Source organism: Scyliorhinus torazame, chromosome 8, assembly GCF_047496885.1.
Source record: "Scyliorhinus torazame isolate Kashiwa2021f chromosome 8, sScyTor2.1, whole genome shotgun sequence".
Classification (NCBI taxonomy): Eukaryota; Metazoa; Chordata; class Chondrichthyes; order Carcharhiniformes; family Scyliorhinidae; genus Scyliorhinus; species Scyliorhinus torazame.
Window position 1 is genome coordinate 79007686 of NC_092714.1, and position 15590 is coordinate 79023275.

General features: G+C 47.8%; 1 protein-coding gene across 8 annotated transcripts in view; it reads left to right on the plus strand.

Moving 5' to 3' along the window:
* The window catches only part of bcor (BCL6 corepressor), a 471432-nt gene that overhangs the window by 272418 nt on the left and 183424 nt on the right, over positions 1-15590 (plus strand). For 2 of the 8 annotated variants that reach the window (XM_072513872.1, XM_072513873.1), the window contains exon 1: positions 7438-8292. The exons of the other annotated variants lie outside the window; for them this stretch is intronic. In XM_072513872.1, the coding sequence (XP_072369973.1) occupies positions 8221-8292 (72 nt within the window). In that variant the 5' untranslated portion in view covers positions 7438-8220. Of the gene's footprint in view, positions 1-7437; positions 8293-15590 lie in introns of those variants that run through there. 8 annotated transcript variants of the gene reach the window in all.

The window sequence follows — 15590 nt, forward strand, 5'->3', positions numbered from 1 at the left end:
GCACTTGAACCTTGAGGCCGTAAAACGTTGTATCCGGATTTATTCCTCCACATTCACCACACAACCCAAATATTCACCGAAAGTCAGTCAAATGGTTTGGCCGTTGATGGGCCATTCTAGTGACTCTTGGGAGGAGGGATTTGGTAAGTGCCGTTTGTACGAGTTCAAGAATAAAACTTGGGTTTGTGTGATATCAGTGTGATAATTCCATGCGGAGTAGGATTCACGAGGCATTTTATTACAGTCACGATACATTTCCTGAAACACGCAACTGGGGTAGTGGATAAGAGGTGAAAGGGCAGGAAGCAGCGCGCTGGTTACTGGATGTGTGTTGGACTGGACGTGAACACTTGTGGGGGGGGGGGGGGAGGGAGGAGACGTGAAAATTGGGGAGGACGTGAACACTGGGGGGGGGGGGGGGCACATGACCACGGGGGGACACGGACACTGGGGGCACGTGAACACTGGGGGGGGGGGACGTGAACACTGGGGGAGGGGCGTGAACACTGGGGAGGACGTGAACACTGGGGGGACACGGACACTGGGGGGACGTGAACACTGGGACACGGACACTGGGGGGCACGAACACTGAGGGACGTGAACACTGGGGGGGACACGAACACGGGGACACGAAGACTGAGGGACGTGAACACTGGGGAGGGACATGAACACTGGGGGAACACGAACACGGGGGACGTGAACACTGGGGGACACGAACACTGGGGGACGTGATTACTGAGGGGACGTGAACACTGGGGGGGGGCGTGAACAATGGGAGGGACGTGAACACGGGGACGCGAACACTGGGGAGGGACGTGAACACTGGGGGACGGACGTGAACACTGGGTACGGACGTGAACACTGGGAGGGACGTGAACACTGGGGAGTGACGTGAACACTTGGGGGGACGTGAACACTGGGGAGGACGTGAACACTGGGGGACGTGAACACGGGGACACGAACACTGAGGGACATGAACACTGGGGAGGACGTGAACACTGGGGGACGTGAACACGGGGACACGAACACTGAGGGACATGAACACTGGGGAGGGACGTGAACACTGGAGGGACACGAACACTGGGGGACGTGATTACTGAGGGGACGTGAACACTGGGGGACGTGAACACTGGGGGACGTGAACACTGGGGGACGTGAACACGGGGGGGGCGTGAACACGGGGGGGACGTGAACACTGGGGAGAGACGCGAACACTGGGGGACGTGAACACTGGGGGGGGGGCGTGAACACAGGGACACGAACACTGGGGAGGGACGTGAACACTGGGGGACGTGAACACTGGGGGACGTGAACACTGGGGGACGTGAACACGGGGACACGAACACTGGGAGGGACACGAACACTGGGGGACGTGATTACTGAGGGGACGTGAACACTGGGGGACGTGAACACTGGGGAGGGACGCGAACACTGGGGGGGCACGTGAACACTGGGAGGGACGCGAACACTGGGAGGGACGCGAACACTGGGAGGGACGTGAACACTGGGGATGTGAACACTGGGGGGGGGGGCGTGAACACTGGCGGGACGTGAACACTGGGGAGGAACGCGAACACTGGGGGGCGTGAACACTGGGGGGGCGTGAACACTGGCGGGACGTGAACACTGGGGGAGGTGAACACTGGGAGGGACGCGAACACTGGGAGGGACGTGAACACTGGGGTGGGCGTGAACACTGGCGGGACGTGAACACTGGGGGACGCGAACACTGGGGAGGGACGTGAACACTTGGGCGGGGCGTGAACACTGGGGGACGTGAACACTGGGGGGGGAGACGCGAACACTGGGGAGTGACGTGAACACGGAGGGGACGCGAACACTGGGAGGGACGCGAACACTGGGAGGGACGTGAATACTGGGGAGGACGTGAACACTGGGGGACGTGAACACTGGGGGACGTGAACACTGGGGGACGTGGACACTGGGGAGGGACGTGAACACTGGGTAGGGACGTGAACACTGGGGAGGGACGTGACCATTGGGAGCGACGTGAACACTGGGGAAGGACGTGAACACTGGGAGGGACGTGAACACTGGGAGGGACGTGAACACTGGGGGAGCGAACACTGGGGGACGTGAACACTGGGAGGGACGTGAACACTGGGGGACGCGAACACTGGGTAGGGATGTGAACACTGAGAGGGACGTGAACACTGGGGAGGGACGTGAACACTGGGGGACGTGAACACTGGCGGTGCTCCCGCGACAACTCTATTCTCAGAAAGCACACAAACAAAATCCTTTCTGACCTTCCCGAGTACCGAGAGTCAGGATCGGATGCTGCATGGTTAGAGGGTGAGGATAATTGAGTTGGGCCAGGAAGGAGGGGATTGGAAAGGGGAGGGAGAGGGGCCATTAGGGAGGGAGGAGGGTAAGACATGTATGAAGATACCGAGGAGCTTGGAGAGCTATTAGTGTAGTGCGGGAGTTTCGGGTTGAATGCTTCTCGCTTTGCGGGTGGGCGGGCTGCAGGGAAAAGCCTGTTCACCTTGGAGGCGGAGAAGGCTGGGACGGTGCGATGTGATTCACGATCTGAGGTTGGGGGTTGTTGTTCGTGCTCGTGAGGGGGGTGGGAGTGCAGTCTCCATTCCATGTTGAGCGGGAGGAGGCGGGTTCTGCTCATTTGGAGAAGGGGGGGGGGGTATTTTGATGTAAGTTACCTGTTTTGATGGCAGCCGCCCTCCTGCCCCCACGCTCTCCTCTTACTTTCCACTTGTTCCATTGCTCCCAGTCCGTAGGTGCTCGGCGGCTACTGACACTCCAGCCTTTTAGTTCTCGTCTTTCACATCACTTGACTGTAAATCCTTTCAGCCAGTGAGGGTGTGTGTGGTCTATCCAGCTGCGCCGTGTGGTGGGCGGGGGGTGGTGTGTGCAGCAGATTGTGATTCATGCTCAACGGGAGGTGACTGGGGTTTGTGCTCCACAGTGCCGTGGGCTTGCCAGCATGGGGGAGGGTTGTGAATTCGCTCAGTTTAGACTCCGCTGAGGGGGGAGGGGGGATTCAGCACCGGTGGCTGTGTGCTGATCGCGATTATGATTTTACCTTCGACTTTTGGTCAGGAGGTTGAATTGCCGAATTCTCTTTCTTTGAGGGGATATTTGGTCCACTCAGTCACTGCGCGCCTGCTGTGAACAGGGGGGTTTCCAGCAGAATCTCCTCCTTCCATCGTCTTCATTCCTCAGCTGTGGCTGAGTTTAGTTGCCCCTCGGTTTCAAGTTTGCGTCTCATTTCCACACACCTTTCGACATTTTCAGCGTTATGTTATTTGTGCTTTCCGCGAATGTCAGGAGGGGATTCTGGGATCTGGATTTTAGTTCCATTTTTCTTTCATTAACTCGAATACCTTTCTGAGCACACTCGCTCCCTGGCTCCTCTCTGCTCTATTTAACGCCGTCCGCGAGGTTATCATGTAGTTTAATTTTAAGAAATGAGTTTTTGGGGATTAATTGACATTTTGTTTGAGGCTGTCAAAAGACCTTTGGTGCTGCCCCTGTTGCTTGCTGTGTACAACGTGGCTGAGATGTTTTTCTTGGGGTATTATAACAGTGAAAGTATTTCATTGACCACGAAACACTTTAGGATGTACTGAGAAGGTGATAGATTCATATAGAGGGAACAAAAATAGGAAGATTGCTTGCAGGCTGTCATATGGGACGTTATGTTCGCAACATTTGGGGCAGCACGGTAGCCTTGTGGATAGCACAATTGCTTCACAGCTCCAGGGTCCCAGGTTCGATTCCAGCTTGGGTCACTGTCTGTGCGGAGTCTGCACATCCTCCTCGTGTGTGCGTGGGTTTCCTCCGGGTGCTCTGGTTTCCTCCCACAGTCCAAAGATGTGCAGGTTAGGTGGATTGGCCATGATAAATTGCCCTTAGTGTCCAAAATTGCCCTTAGTGTTGGGTGGGGTTACTGGGTTATGGGGATAGGGTGCTGGTGTTGACCTTGGGTAGGGTGCTCGATGGGCCGAATGGCCTCCTTCAGCACTGTAAATTCTATGATAATCTATGATAATCACTGTGGCTATACAATTGGAATCCTAAAACCATGTTCTATTTTAATGTATAATAAACAACGGAAAAGTATTTTTCCTACAGGAATCTTTCACCTTCTCAGTACATTCTAAAAAGTGTTTCCTGGTCAATGAGACACTTTCCAAGGGTAGTCACTGTTGTAATGCCCCGAGTGAAACACCTCAGCCACTTTGTACACAGCAAGATCGCACGAAGAGTAATGAAGAAATGGCCGAGAAATTGGGCCACGCAGCATCCATTTTTCAGGTGCTGGCTAATAAGGCTCCACAATGACGGGTAAGAAACATGCCCTGACTTCCAAATGGAATACCTCAGCTGTCATATGGGTTAAATGCAAGAGGTGCCCTTTACCCTCATGTGAAGTAGGTTTTGGGTCCTGTGCATATGAAAATAAGGGGCCCAAAACCTGCTTGAAGCCCCTGTTCCCAGATTAGCAGGTAAGTGGCTTACCTGCATGCGGAGCCCACTGCAGTAGGAATGTAAGAACAGGAGTATTCCTCATAATCCCACATTAAAGAACCCTCTTGATCACCATCGATACCCCCCATGTCCTCAAGAAGCATGGCCTGCCTTCCCATTTCCCACCACATTCTATAACAGGTCAGAGGCAGTGATCCCTTGGATCTCACCATTTTGGTGCAGTGTAATTCCTAGAACACCTACAAATGGATGTACTTGAATCTTTAGTCCAATATGTTTAATTATGCTGGTTGAGAGATAAATCTTGGATGGTCATGGTACTGGGAGAGCACCCGTGCTCTTTTTCAAATATTATCATAGGAATTTCTTTTTCCTGACTTTGTTGTCTCCTCTGAAAATAGGCGTCTCTGTCAGAGCAACGTTTCCTAAGTACTCCACTAGATTGTCAGCCTAGCCTTTTTAAAATTCACTCTTGGGATGCATGTGTCACTGGCAAGGACTGCATTTATTGCCTATTCCTTTTTGTCTTTGTGCTCAAGTCGGGCAGGAATCCATGGCCTTGTGGCTCAGATCAGAGTGAGTGAATGCTGACATTATCTAAATTGTGAAGTGATATATTTTGGGAGGTTGAATAAGACGATGAAAAGTAGTCCAGGAGCAGAAGACTTAGCAGTTCAGATAGACAAATATTTTAGAAGTGGTAGGAGCAGTTGATAAAACTGTTGGAAAAAATACATATGATATCCTAGATTTTATGGAGCAATATAAATAATTAGTTAGCTAGTTGTTCGAAATATCTTGTCCAGTTTTCAGTGTCATAGTTTGGGGATGACAGTCAAGGGGGTGGAGAAGTGGCAGAAGGGATTCACTAAATTGATATCAGCCACGAGAGGTTTTTGTGTGGAATGAATAGGGCAATTGGGACTTTTACCAGCCGAGAAGGATAAGATGTCTGGTGGAGGTATTCAAAATGATTAGAGTTCCTCGTTTATCCTCATGTATCATCACCAGTGGTCAAACGTCATCAAATATTAGCAGAATCTTCCCAATTTAAATCACCGTTGGGACATGGAATGCATACCACAGACATGGGTAGCAAACAGCTGAAATTATAGTTTTTCATTGAGTGGCCGAGGAAGGAAAGTGAAATTCAGCCATGAGTCCTATTAGTTGCCTAGAGCTTGCAGCCGAAAGCTACTGTTATGTGATTGTTTCACAGAAAGACCCATGCAGGATCAGCTGGGCTAATACTCCTATTTTTGCAACAATCCAAAAATGGTTACTTGGTTCAGAGTTATCTGTTCATAGTGGTTAGCTCAGTTGCTTCACAGCTCCAGGATCCCAGGTTCGATTCCCAGCTTGGGTCACTGTCTGTGCGGAATTGGCACTTTCTCCCCGTGTGTGCGTGGGTTTCCTCCGGGTTCTCCGGTTTCCTCCCACAGTCCAAAGATGTGCAGGTTAGGTGGATTGGCCATGATCATATCATAGAATTTACAGTGCAGAAGGAGGCCATTCGGCCCATCGAGTCTGTACCAGCTCTTGGAAAGAGCACCCTACCCTAGGTCAACACCTCCACCCTATCCCCATAACCCAGTAACCCCACCCAACACTAAGGGCAATTTTGGACACGAAGGGCAATTTAACATGGCCAATCCACCTAACCTGCACATCTTTGGACTGTGGGAGGAAACCGGAGCACCCGGAGGAAACCCATGCACACACGGGGAGGATGTGCAGACTCCGCACAGACAGTGACCCAAGCCGGAATCGAACCTGGGACCCTGGAGCTGTGAAGCGATTGTGCTATCCACAATGCTATCGTGCTGCCCACTAAAAATTGCCCTTGGTGTCCAAAAAGGTTGGGTTGGGTTACTGGGATAGGAGGGGAGGGGGGGGGGGGGGTGAGGTTAGGTAGGGTGCTCTTTCCAAGGGCCGGTGCAGACCCGATGGGCCGAATAGCCTCCTTCTGCACTGTAAATTCTATAAATCTATGACATTTTTAGAATTTAACATTACTCAAATCCGTACCTTCAGGAAAGGGAGGCAAAATGAAATATTAATTATTTGATTTCATCTTGTTGTAAAAGGCCAGACAAGATAAAATGAGAAGAAATCTGCCAATGTTGGCAATCAGCAATGGAAACAAAATGGTGGAAATATACCAGGGCATCTGAAAAGCATCCTCCCTCAACCACCACGATTAAAAAAGGGAACATACAAAGGAAATCGTGCCTCCATTGGCCGCTAATATGTTTAATCATCTAAACACATTTCCTCTATTTAGAACACAATGCAAAGTGCAGAATGACATATAAAGCTCGTACCACGAAGGCTGTGAAAAACACACGTGACAAGTACCCTGTGGACTAAAGGAACAGTAATCCAGCGGCCTAAATCATTGAGAGTTCAAATCCCATTCCAGCAGTTGGAGAATTTAAATTCAAATTGAAAAATCTGGAACTAAAAAAATAATGGCACCAGTACAGCTGTCAGATTGTCAGGAAACTGCCAACTAGTTCACGATTGTCCTTGAGTGAGTAGAACCCTGCGACATTACCTGGTCTGCCCTATATGTGACCCCAGTCTATCACACAACTGGCACTCTTGAGGTGACCACTCAGTTGTATCAAACTGCTGCTGCCAAGGGTTGAGCAGCCTGGCCACGGCCACCTTTGCAAAGGGATGGCCTAATTCTCTAAAATGTAGGTTTTGCAAAGGGCGGCCACACCCTGAAAATGAATATACCAAGAAACAAAACCCCCGTCCCATCTTCGCCCCGCTATGGCGCCGCACTGATCTGGCGAGAGGAGAAAGACAATTTGCATCTAATGTAAAATGATCAGAGTTGCGAGCGGATGGGAATGCTGCGACATGTCAGCAGGATTGAAGGGTTGCCGGCCTGGAGGCGATTGGACGCATCAAATAAGCTGCAGCAAAATGCAAAAAGAAACGAGCACAACTATTTATTTTATCGTGTGCTCGATTTTTCAAAAAACGCCTCCCACCAGATTCAGCCCGAAGATCAGAAACTTGAGCTCAAGTTGTGGGCGAAGCTGCTGGTGAATGGGCAGCCAGGCTCACGTGATTCTATTTTGTTTCGCTTTATTGAAGCTAATTTCTTTCCCGAGGCCACATTCTTGAAGGCAGGAAGTAGCAGTCAGGCCCGAGACTCTTCAATCGGGGGATAATCCTGGACGAGGCTCTTGTTGCAAAGGCAAGCGGCGCCCCAACTTCCCAGTTTAGCTCTCCGCTCGCTGATGTGACTGGGCGGGGAGCCGGGAGGTGGCAGCTGGGCGCCGCAGCCGCTTTATTCGGACATTTTCCCGAGGAGCAGCCCTAATGTCCAAGCGCTCGCTAACTGCGAGCAGACTTTCCTCCTCCACCCTTCCGTGTCCTCGCGGCGTGTGCAACCGACCGTATGAATTGTGAGACCCCGTGTATTCACTCCAGTGGGATTAATGAAAAAAGCCTCTTGTTTGATTTGAGCGGAAGAGAGAGTGCGGTACGGTGCGGCGAGGAGACCAGTTTCGCGATTGTGACCAGTGAATGATGCGGGGAGAACCTCGGGCGCTGGCTGGGTGCCGGGGACATACTTCACTTGACGATTGTCCAACCAATGCATCGCATGCGGAGACACCATAAAGGGAGCTTTCTACTCTTCCAGCGGAACTTCACACCACTCTGGATTCTGCACTTGCCTGTCTGAAGCGTGTCCCCCCCCCCCCCCCCAGTGAGGTGGTCCTGGAGATGGGGGACTCTCCAACTCTCCACCGGGGCTGGATAAGTGATCCTGCAGCCAAGCTCCGGGTGAAGAATAAGGTGACAAGGCACACTCTTTACTCTTCTTACACGAAGTATTTTTGAGTTGCGTTTTGCTCCGCGTGTACAGAAGGTTCACAGTTCAGAAAAACAACAGTATAACTAATCAATCTCATTCCAGATACCGGATTGAGGCCACCTAGGTTGAAATCGCCTCCACTAATGTAAAAGTGTTCTTCTGAATGAGGTTACACATTCAGATTTTCCGAAAGGGGAAATTTGATTCCAAGCCATGAGTTTGAAGGCCTGAGCTTAGTGTGCTGTGGTTCCCAGCACACCGTCACCCGAGGCCGCTGCACTCCCTGGCCACAGCCTCGGAGGCTGAACCAGACCCTCCAGGCGCTTGGCGTCCGGGTTGGACTGAGCTGCAGCCCCCATGTCGCCTCATCGCCAAGACTCCCTCCTTCCATCAGCAGACTCTCGGCATTCCCCGCCTCAGCTTCATCTGAGCCCCTCGTCCGCGCCGTTTCTTATCTCGAGATTCCATATCCAATACTCTTCAAGCTGGGCCTCCCATCGTCCACCCTCCCCGAGCTCGGGTTGGTCCAACTCTGCTGCTCAAAGGTTAACTCACACAGTCCCCCAGCACCCCTCTGCTTGCTAACCCACATTTGGCTCCCAGTCTGGCAGCCACTTTCCAATCCCCATCCCGATTTTGAAATGCCTCCACGACCATGCCCCTTCTATCTCTCCCTCTCTCTCTGTAACCTTTGCAGCCCCACACCCTGTGAGATTGCGCATCTGGCATCTTGCCTATCCCTTCACATTGGAGGCCGAGCCTTCAGCTGACTGCACCCAAAACTCCGGAAATCCGTCCGCAAACATAAAAAATGGGAGCAGGAGGAGGCCAGTCGGCCCTTCGAGTCTGCTCCGCCATTCACTCTGATCATAGCTGGTCATCCAACTCCCCCCTCTTTTAAAGAAGCTGTTTATAGCTTGTTACTGTGACCAACCCGCCCTGGAATTTATTTATCTGACTCAACGTCAGTTTGGTTTGCCCGTCCTCCAGTGAAATGTCTTGGGATGTGTTACTACATTAAAGGCGCTTTCTAACTTTAATTTGCGTCTGTTTCAGTGAGGACCCAATAATGGTTCATTACTTAAACAAGAAGCAAAATTCTGACAAAGGCAATAACCGGCACAGATGGTATAATTAACTATTTCTAAATTGGCATTTGTTGCCAGAAACAATGAATATTTTGCACTGTACACATCGTAGTCCTTTGTTTAATTTGGCCCAGGAGACGAGGTACAGGACTTGTGTTTAGCATCCTGGTATATCCACTTCCAGGTACTCTTGTTCAATCACGTCGATGCAGATTTGTGTTTCATGTTTTACAAATAATGTATTTGTAACGGGTAACGTGTTTATTTATTCCTATGAAGTACAAGTGTCTGGGTATATAGAGATAGTGTTCTGCGGCCATACAAGAACTAGAGACTCCGGTCCAGTGGGATGGGCTTCTCCCACATTTAGCAGTTTTGAAGCGTATCTCCGTGCAATCCTGTAGCTGTCTTTATTGCGTTGGTTGCACAGAAGGTATTGTGCCTCTGCCCTTGGTAGATCTCAGTGAGCAGGAGGTGAGATACAGAGCGCTGTAACTGATCTCTATTCATCAGTTTCCATCTCAGACGTGGCTCGGCTCTGGGGTCACCCGGGGCAGGGGAGTGGTAAACTAAGCCGAAACGGATAATTAATCTGCATCAGAGCTGCTGGCGGCCGACACAAAACGATTCCGGCATCACCAGCGCTTTTCAATCCCCCCCCCCCCCCCACCACCACCACCACCAATAACGAGCACCACAGTGTCGAGAGGGTTGTGTGCCTTTTTCCCCTGGTATCAAAACAATACCTCGGCCGTCAGAATCAAAACGGAAAGATGAAATGCGCAGGGTTAGGTGTAGAAGTGTGCATAAATCTGTCGATTAGAAAGCCACTGGAGCGTAGCACGGGCATCTTGCGCGAAATCCTTCATTCATTCGCGGGCTGAAAGCCGAAGATTGCAGACATTGTGTTCCGGGCAATGTGGGGAAGGGTTGAACACCGCACTTGGTTTTCCAGGCGACACAAACCCGGCATTTGGCTAATCTCACTGGCGGCGTTGCTGTTGCTCATTTCGCAACTTGAACGCTGCACTTCTGCAAAATGTGTTTGTTCTCTTTTCGGCAATCAGTTTCGTGAACGTGCTGAAGTGCAAGGAATAGAATTTGCCTGCACCCATCTCATCTCAAAGTTTACAGCCCCGTATTAAGTTTTAAATGCAAAATGACACATCAAATTAGGCTTTTTAAAAAAAACCATCGTGTCTAGCAAAAGACAACTCCGATGCTGATCGAAACCAACTATTAGGCAAAAGGCTGGAGAGCCATTAGAATTGACCCCGTTCTGACCGTCAGAAACTGCATCAGTCCAGTCGAAGATTGTAGGAGCTTTCAACAATGACAGTAGTTAATAGTTCTCCCGTCAGTGACGGTGCCCGGTGATTTATCATTCCTACGAAGATTAGTTATGTTAAGAATTCCGGAAACTCGCCATTTGGAAACAGACACTTCAAATTGCGAACGCAATTTTGAAGGAAGATTGTGCATATCCAATTCCTTCAGTGCTGCGGTTCTGCTCTCAACCCTGAGCAGGAATGAATGTCAGGAGCATCAGTAACCCTGGCACATCGTAGACAGTTTCCAGTAGGAGTGGCCCTGCGATATAAATGTGTCATTTAATAAACCCGCGAACATTATACACTTCTGTCCAATACTAGGTATCAATTTTCAACCCTTTACCACATCACAGATATGAAATTAATGTCCGGGGGAAACATTACCAACAATGTTGTTTCACTTGTTCCTCATCAGGAATGGAACTTGAGGATTTTTCTTCTTGGGTCATAGGGGTAAGTTTTAAGGAGGAGAACGAGCTGGCGAGGTGAGGGATTTCCAAAGCTTAAAGAGCCAAGGCACAAGAAGGCATGGTTGCCAATGGTGGTGTGATTAAACATGGGGATGTGCGAAATGCCAGAATTTGAGGGCCAGAGATCTTAGAGTGAGTGGAAGTTACAGAGGTAGGGAGGAATGATCCCATGGAGAGTTTGAACACAACTTTAAATATGGTGGCATTGCTAGACTACAAACCCTCGTAGGTCATCGAGCACAGTACTGATGGGCGAATGAGACTTGATGTGAATTAGGATAGGGCAGCAGAGTTTTGGTAGAACTCCTTTCGGAGGGTTGAAAGTTAGAGGCCGGTCAGGACGGCATTGGAATAATCAAAGGATAGATGAGGAGTTCAGTGATAAATGACCTTTTGCAGGATTTGAGCTGGGCAATGTCAAAGAGTTGAATTTGGCTGTTTTTGTGATGGGCTGAATATGTAACCAACTTATTTGGTTCAGCCTCAGTCTGTGACAGAGACTGAAGATGATGGCTTTGGTCTAACAAAATTTTAGTTGAAGGATGTATCTTCTCATCCAATACTGGAGGTTGATGAGTAATGTGACAAAACAAACAGTTAATTAATTGAGAATGTTTGGTGAGATAAAGCTGGGTGATATGATGTGCATTTGGAAATTGAGGTGTTTTTCGATTACATCATCAATCGGAAACGTGTAGATTAGAAATAGGAAGCGGCCAAGGATAGATGTTTGGGCTACTCCAGAAGGAATAGTGCAGGAACAGAAGCAATTGCAGGCAATTCTCTGGTTTCTACTGCACAGATGTGAGTGGACCAAGTGCAAGCAGTCTGATCCAGCTGAGCTATGGAAGAAGGTGGTGTGGTCAACTGTGTCAATGTAAGGGCACTGCTGCCTCACGCCGCCAAGGTCCTAGGTTCGTTCCCGGCTCTGGGTCACTGACCTTGTGGAGTTTGCACATTCTCCCCGTGTTTGTGTGGGCTTCGCCCCCACAACCCATAGATGTGCAGGCCACGCTAAATTGCCCCTTAATTGGAAAAATAAAATTGGCTACTCTAAATTTATATTAAAAAAGAGTGTCTGTGTGGAGTTTGCACTTTCTCCCGTATCTGTGTGGATCACTGGGCAGTAGGTTTGCAATCCAGCACAGGGCTAAATCGCTGGCTTTTAAAGCAGACCAAGGCAAGCCAGCAGCACGGTTCAATTCCCGTACCAGCCTGCCCGAACAGGTGCCGGAATGTGGCGACTATGGGCTTTTCACAATAACTTCATTTGAAGCCTACTTGTGACAACAAGCTAGTTTCATTTCATTTTCATTTCATTGCATAAGCCATTTGTTTATTTTCACTTCAGAAGAGACTAAATTAGCACATCAACTAATGGTGACTCTAAAGCATGACCCTTTGGTATCCGAGTTTAATTTGTGAGCCTAACACAGTAACTATAGGCCATTTAATAACCTGTAGGGCACATTATAGGAACCAAATGCTGTTCGTAAAAGTGCACATTCCACAAGGTATTATCAAGAGGAGCAGTCAAAAGTAATTATCCAGAACCCCCTGTTTTGTACCCCATTCCCATCTGATAAGAGTTGCAGCAAGCCTTCTTTGCTGTCAGTCTGTGCTGCACTTGAGCTGGCCATTAAAAGATGTGGTTGAGGGATCCTATGTTACTAATCATCCAGATATTTAAAATGGGTAATTTTTTTGTGGAAAAATTCCTGATCTCTACTTATCATGAACCCTTTAATGGCATTGGCATTAGCCTCATAGGAACAGTAGCCACATAGCCATAGACTTCTAGCATTTTGAGGCCAATATATTGTTCATTAATATATAGTGCTGTCTACCTAGTTATTTTAACAGTTCAATTTACAAAGAAAATTGATGAGCAAACAGAAAAGATTGTAATTATTAAATGTGAAATGGATCTAAGTCCAGTGATTACAATCTTTCTGTGATGAATGTGTCAGGCATGTGCAAATTGCTGAGGAATTATTTATGTTTCTAAACCCACTACTGGGTACGCTGAAAGTAGATTGACAATGGGAATAAGCATCCATAAAATAATGCAATTAAAGGGAAATTTCAGGCGCAAATTTAGAAATACTAAAAGCTGACCACTTGTAGCTGTAGTTGGTCATACAGAAATCACAATGTTGAATAAAATTATACTGTAAACCATTGGCATCTTCCTACAATATTATCAGATCAGAGAAGACAGATCTCCCTAACACATACTTCATATTGATACAATAATAGAGTAATCTTTAGTTTTCTGAAAATCTGTTGAAAAGATTATTGGAAATCTATTTATAGCACTGAGAATGAATATTGGTGTGCAATTAGTAAATGTCAATATATCCAGGCCACTCAACATACGTTGAATTGACATTAATAGAGGAAGTTAATATAATGCCTGAATGAGTTATTATTCTTGCAATACATGTTATATTTGCCAGTCAAATGTATGGACTACATGATTCCTAGCACATGCAAATGTTTGTGCAATCACTTCTCTATTTAATTTCCCTTCTTTTATTTCCCCACCCATTAAGATTGCCACTGTAACTTTCTTTTGTTTCTCAATCAAATTTGAAGGGATGTATGTTGTGCCCTGAACTAGTTGTGATACTTGTTGTTCCCCTACCATTATTTGGAGTAATCTAGTACATGCTTTATTTCTCATTGTACACCTGTATGCTTAGTCGGTAGGTAAAATAAGGATAAGCCATGTCCACAAATAGTGTCAGTTGAAATTTTATTGTTAAATCTAGCAATTGTATTTCAGCAGTGTGGACAATGTCCCAGATAGTTTACTTCCCATTTCACAGGCTAATGTATCCAAGATCAGCTTCTACAGATATTAAAGATGTAATTATACAGTAGGAACTAGTATCCTGGTTATTCAATCAACTACAAACCACCAACCCGCCCCACCCACAACTTGTTATAGCCATTCTGATTAAGTTTAAAGGTTATCTGTGAAGGCCCCACCTTCCCAACCTTGCCCCCTGCATGAGGTATGGTGACCCTCAAGTTAAATCACCACCAGTCGGCTCTTTCTCCAAGGGGAAAGCAGTCTATGGTCCTCTGGGACAATGGCAACTTTTACTTTTTCATATTTAAAATGCTCCACTTGGGCTCTTTGGATGGTTTATGAACATATCATCATGCTGTGAGTTACCATTGACTGGAAACTTAAATGGACCAGCCATATAAATACTGGGACTACAAGAGTAGGTCAGAGGCTTGGAATCCTGTGGTGAGTAACTCATCTCCTGATTTCCTTATACCTATCCACAGTCTACAAGGCACAAGTCAGGAGTGTGATGGAATACTCCTGGATAAGTGCAGCTCCAACAACACTCAAAGCTTGACAACATCCAAGACACAAAGCAGCCTGCTTGATTGGCACTCCATCCACAAACATTCAGTCCCTCCACTACCAGCGCACAGGAGCAGCAGTGTGTACCATCTTCAAGGTACACTGCAGGAACTCACCAAGGCTCCTTAAACAGCAGCTTCCAAACCCACAACCTTTACCATCTAGAAGGGCAAGGGCAGCAGATGCATGGGGACACGACCACCTGGAAGTTCCCCTCCAAGCCATTCAATATTCTGACTTGGATATATATCGCGCCCCCCTTCACTGCCACTGGGTCAAGATCCTGGATCTCCTTCCTTAACAGCACTGCGGGTGTACCTACACCACATGGACTGCAGCGGTTCAAGAAGGCAGCACACCACTTTCTCAAGGCCAATTAGGTATGGGCAATAAATGCTGTCCTCGCCAGCGAAGCCCACATCACTTAAATGAATAAAAAAATACACTCACCATCTCTGGGTCAGATAGGCAAGGGATTGAACATGGTCTAACCTGAATTGAGTTGAACCAATGTCTTCCTGGGGTAGAGGGTAGGCTATTATAATTGGGCACATCATTCCAATGTTAGGGTTAGGGAATTTACCAAGATTTTCTGTTCCAGTCGCTACTGAACAACTCCACTTGGATGTGGGTGAGCAATTGATCAGCCTTGGTCACGATGACCTCTACACTTTGGGTAATGTGCCAGTATTCATCATCTAACCTCACTGATGAATAATAATCACTTACATAAGATAATAGAGGGCAGCAACCATTTGTGGAATTACACCCTGGTAAGGAAGTCAATGTCTTCAGGAAAAAGTTTCAATTAATTTTAACAATTGTTTCATTTACATTGAAAGATACAAGTGGAGTGGTTCACAAGAAAACTTTGATAGTATAAATTATATATGTATAAAATCATTTGAAAATGGAACATTTATTTATATTAGGCTGGCACTAAACCAGGAACTGATTACTGCCATGGTTCGATTGTGTTTCAGAGGTCAAATCAAATGTGAGGTC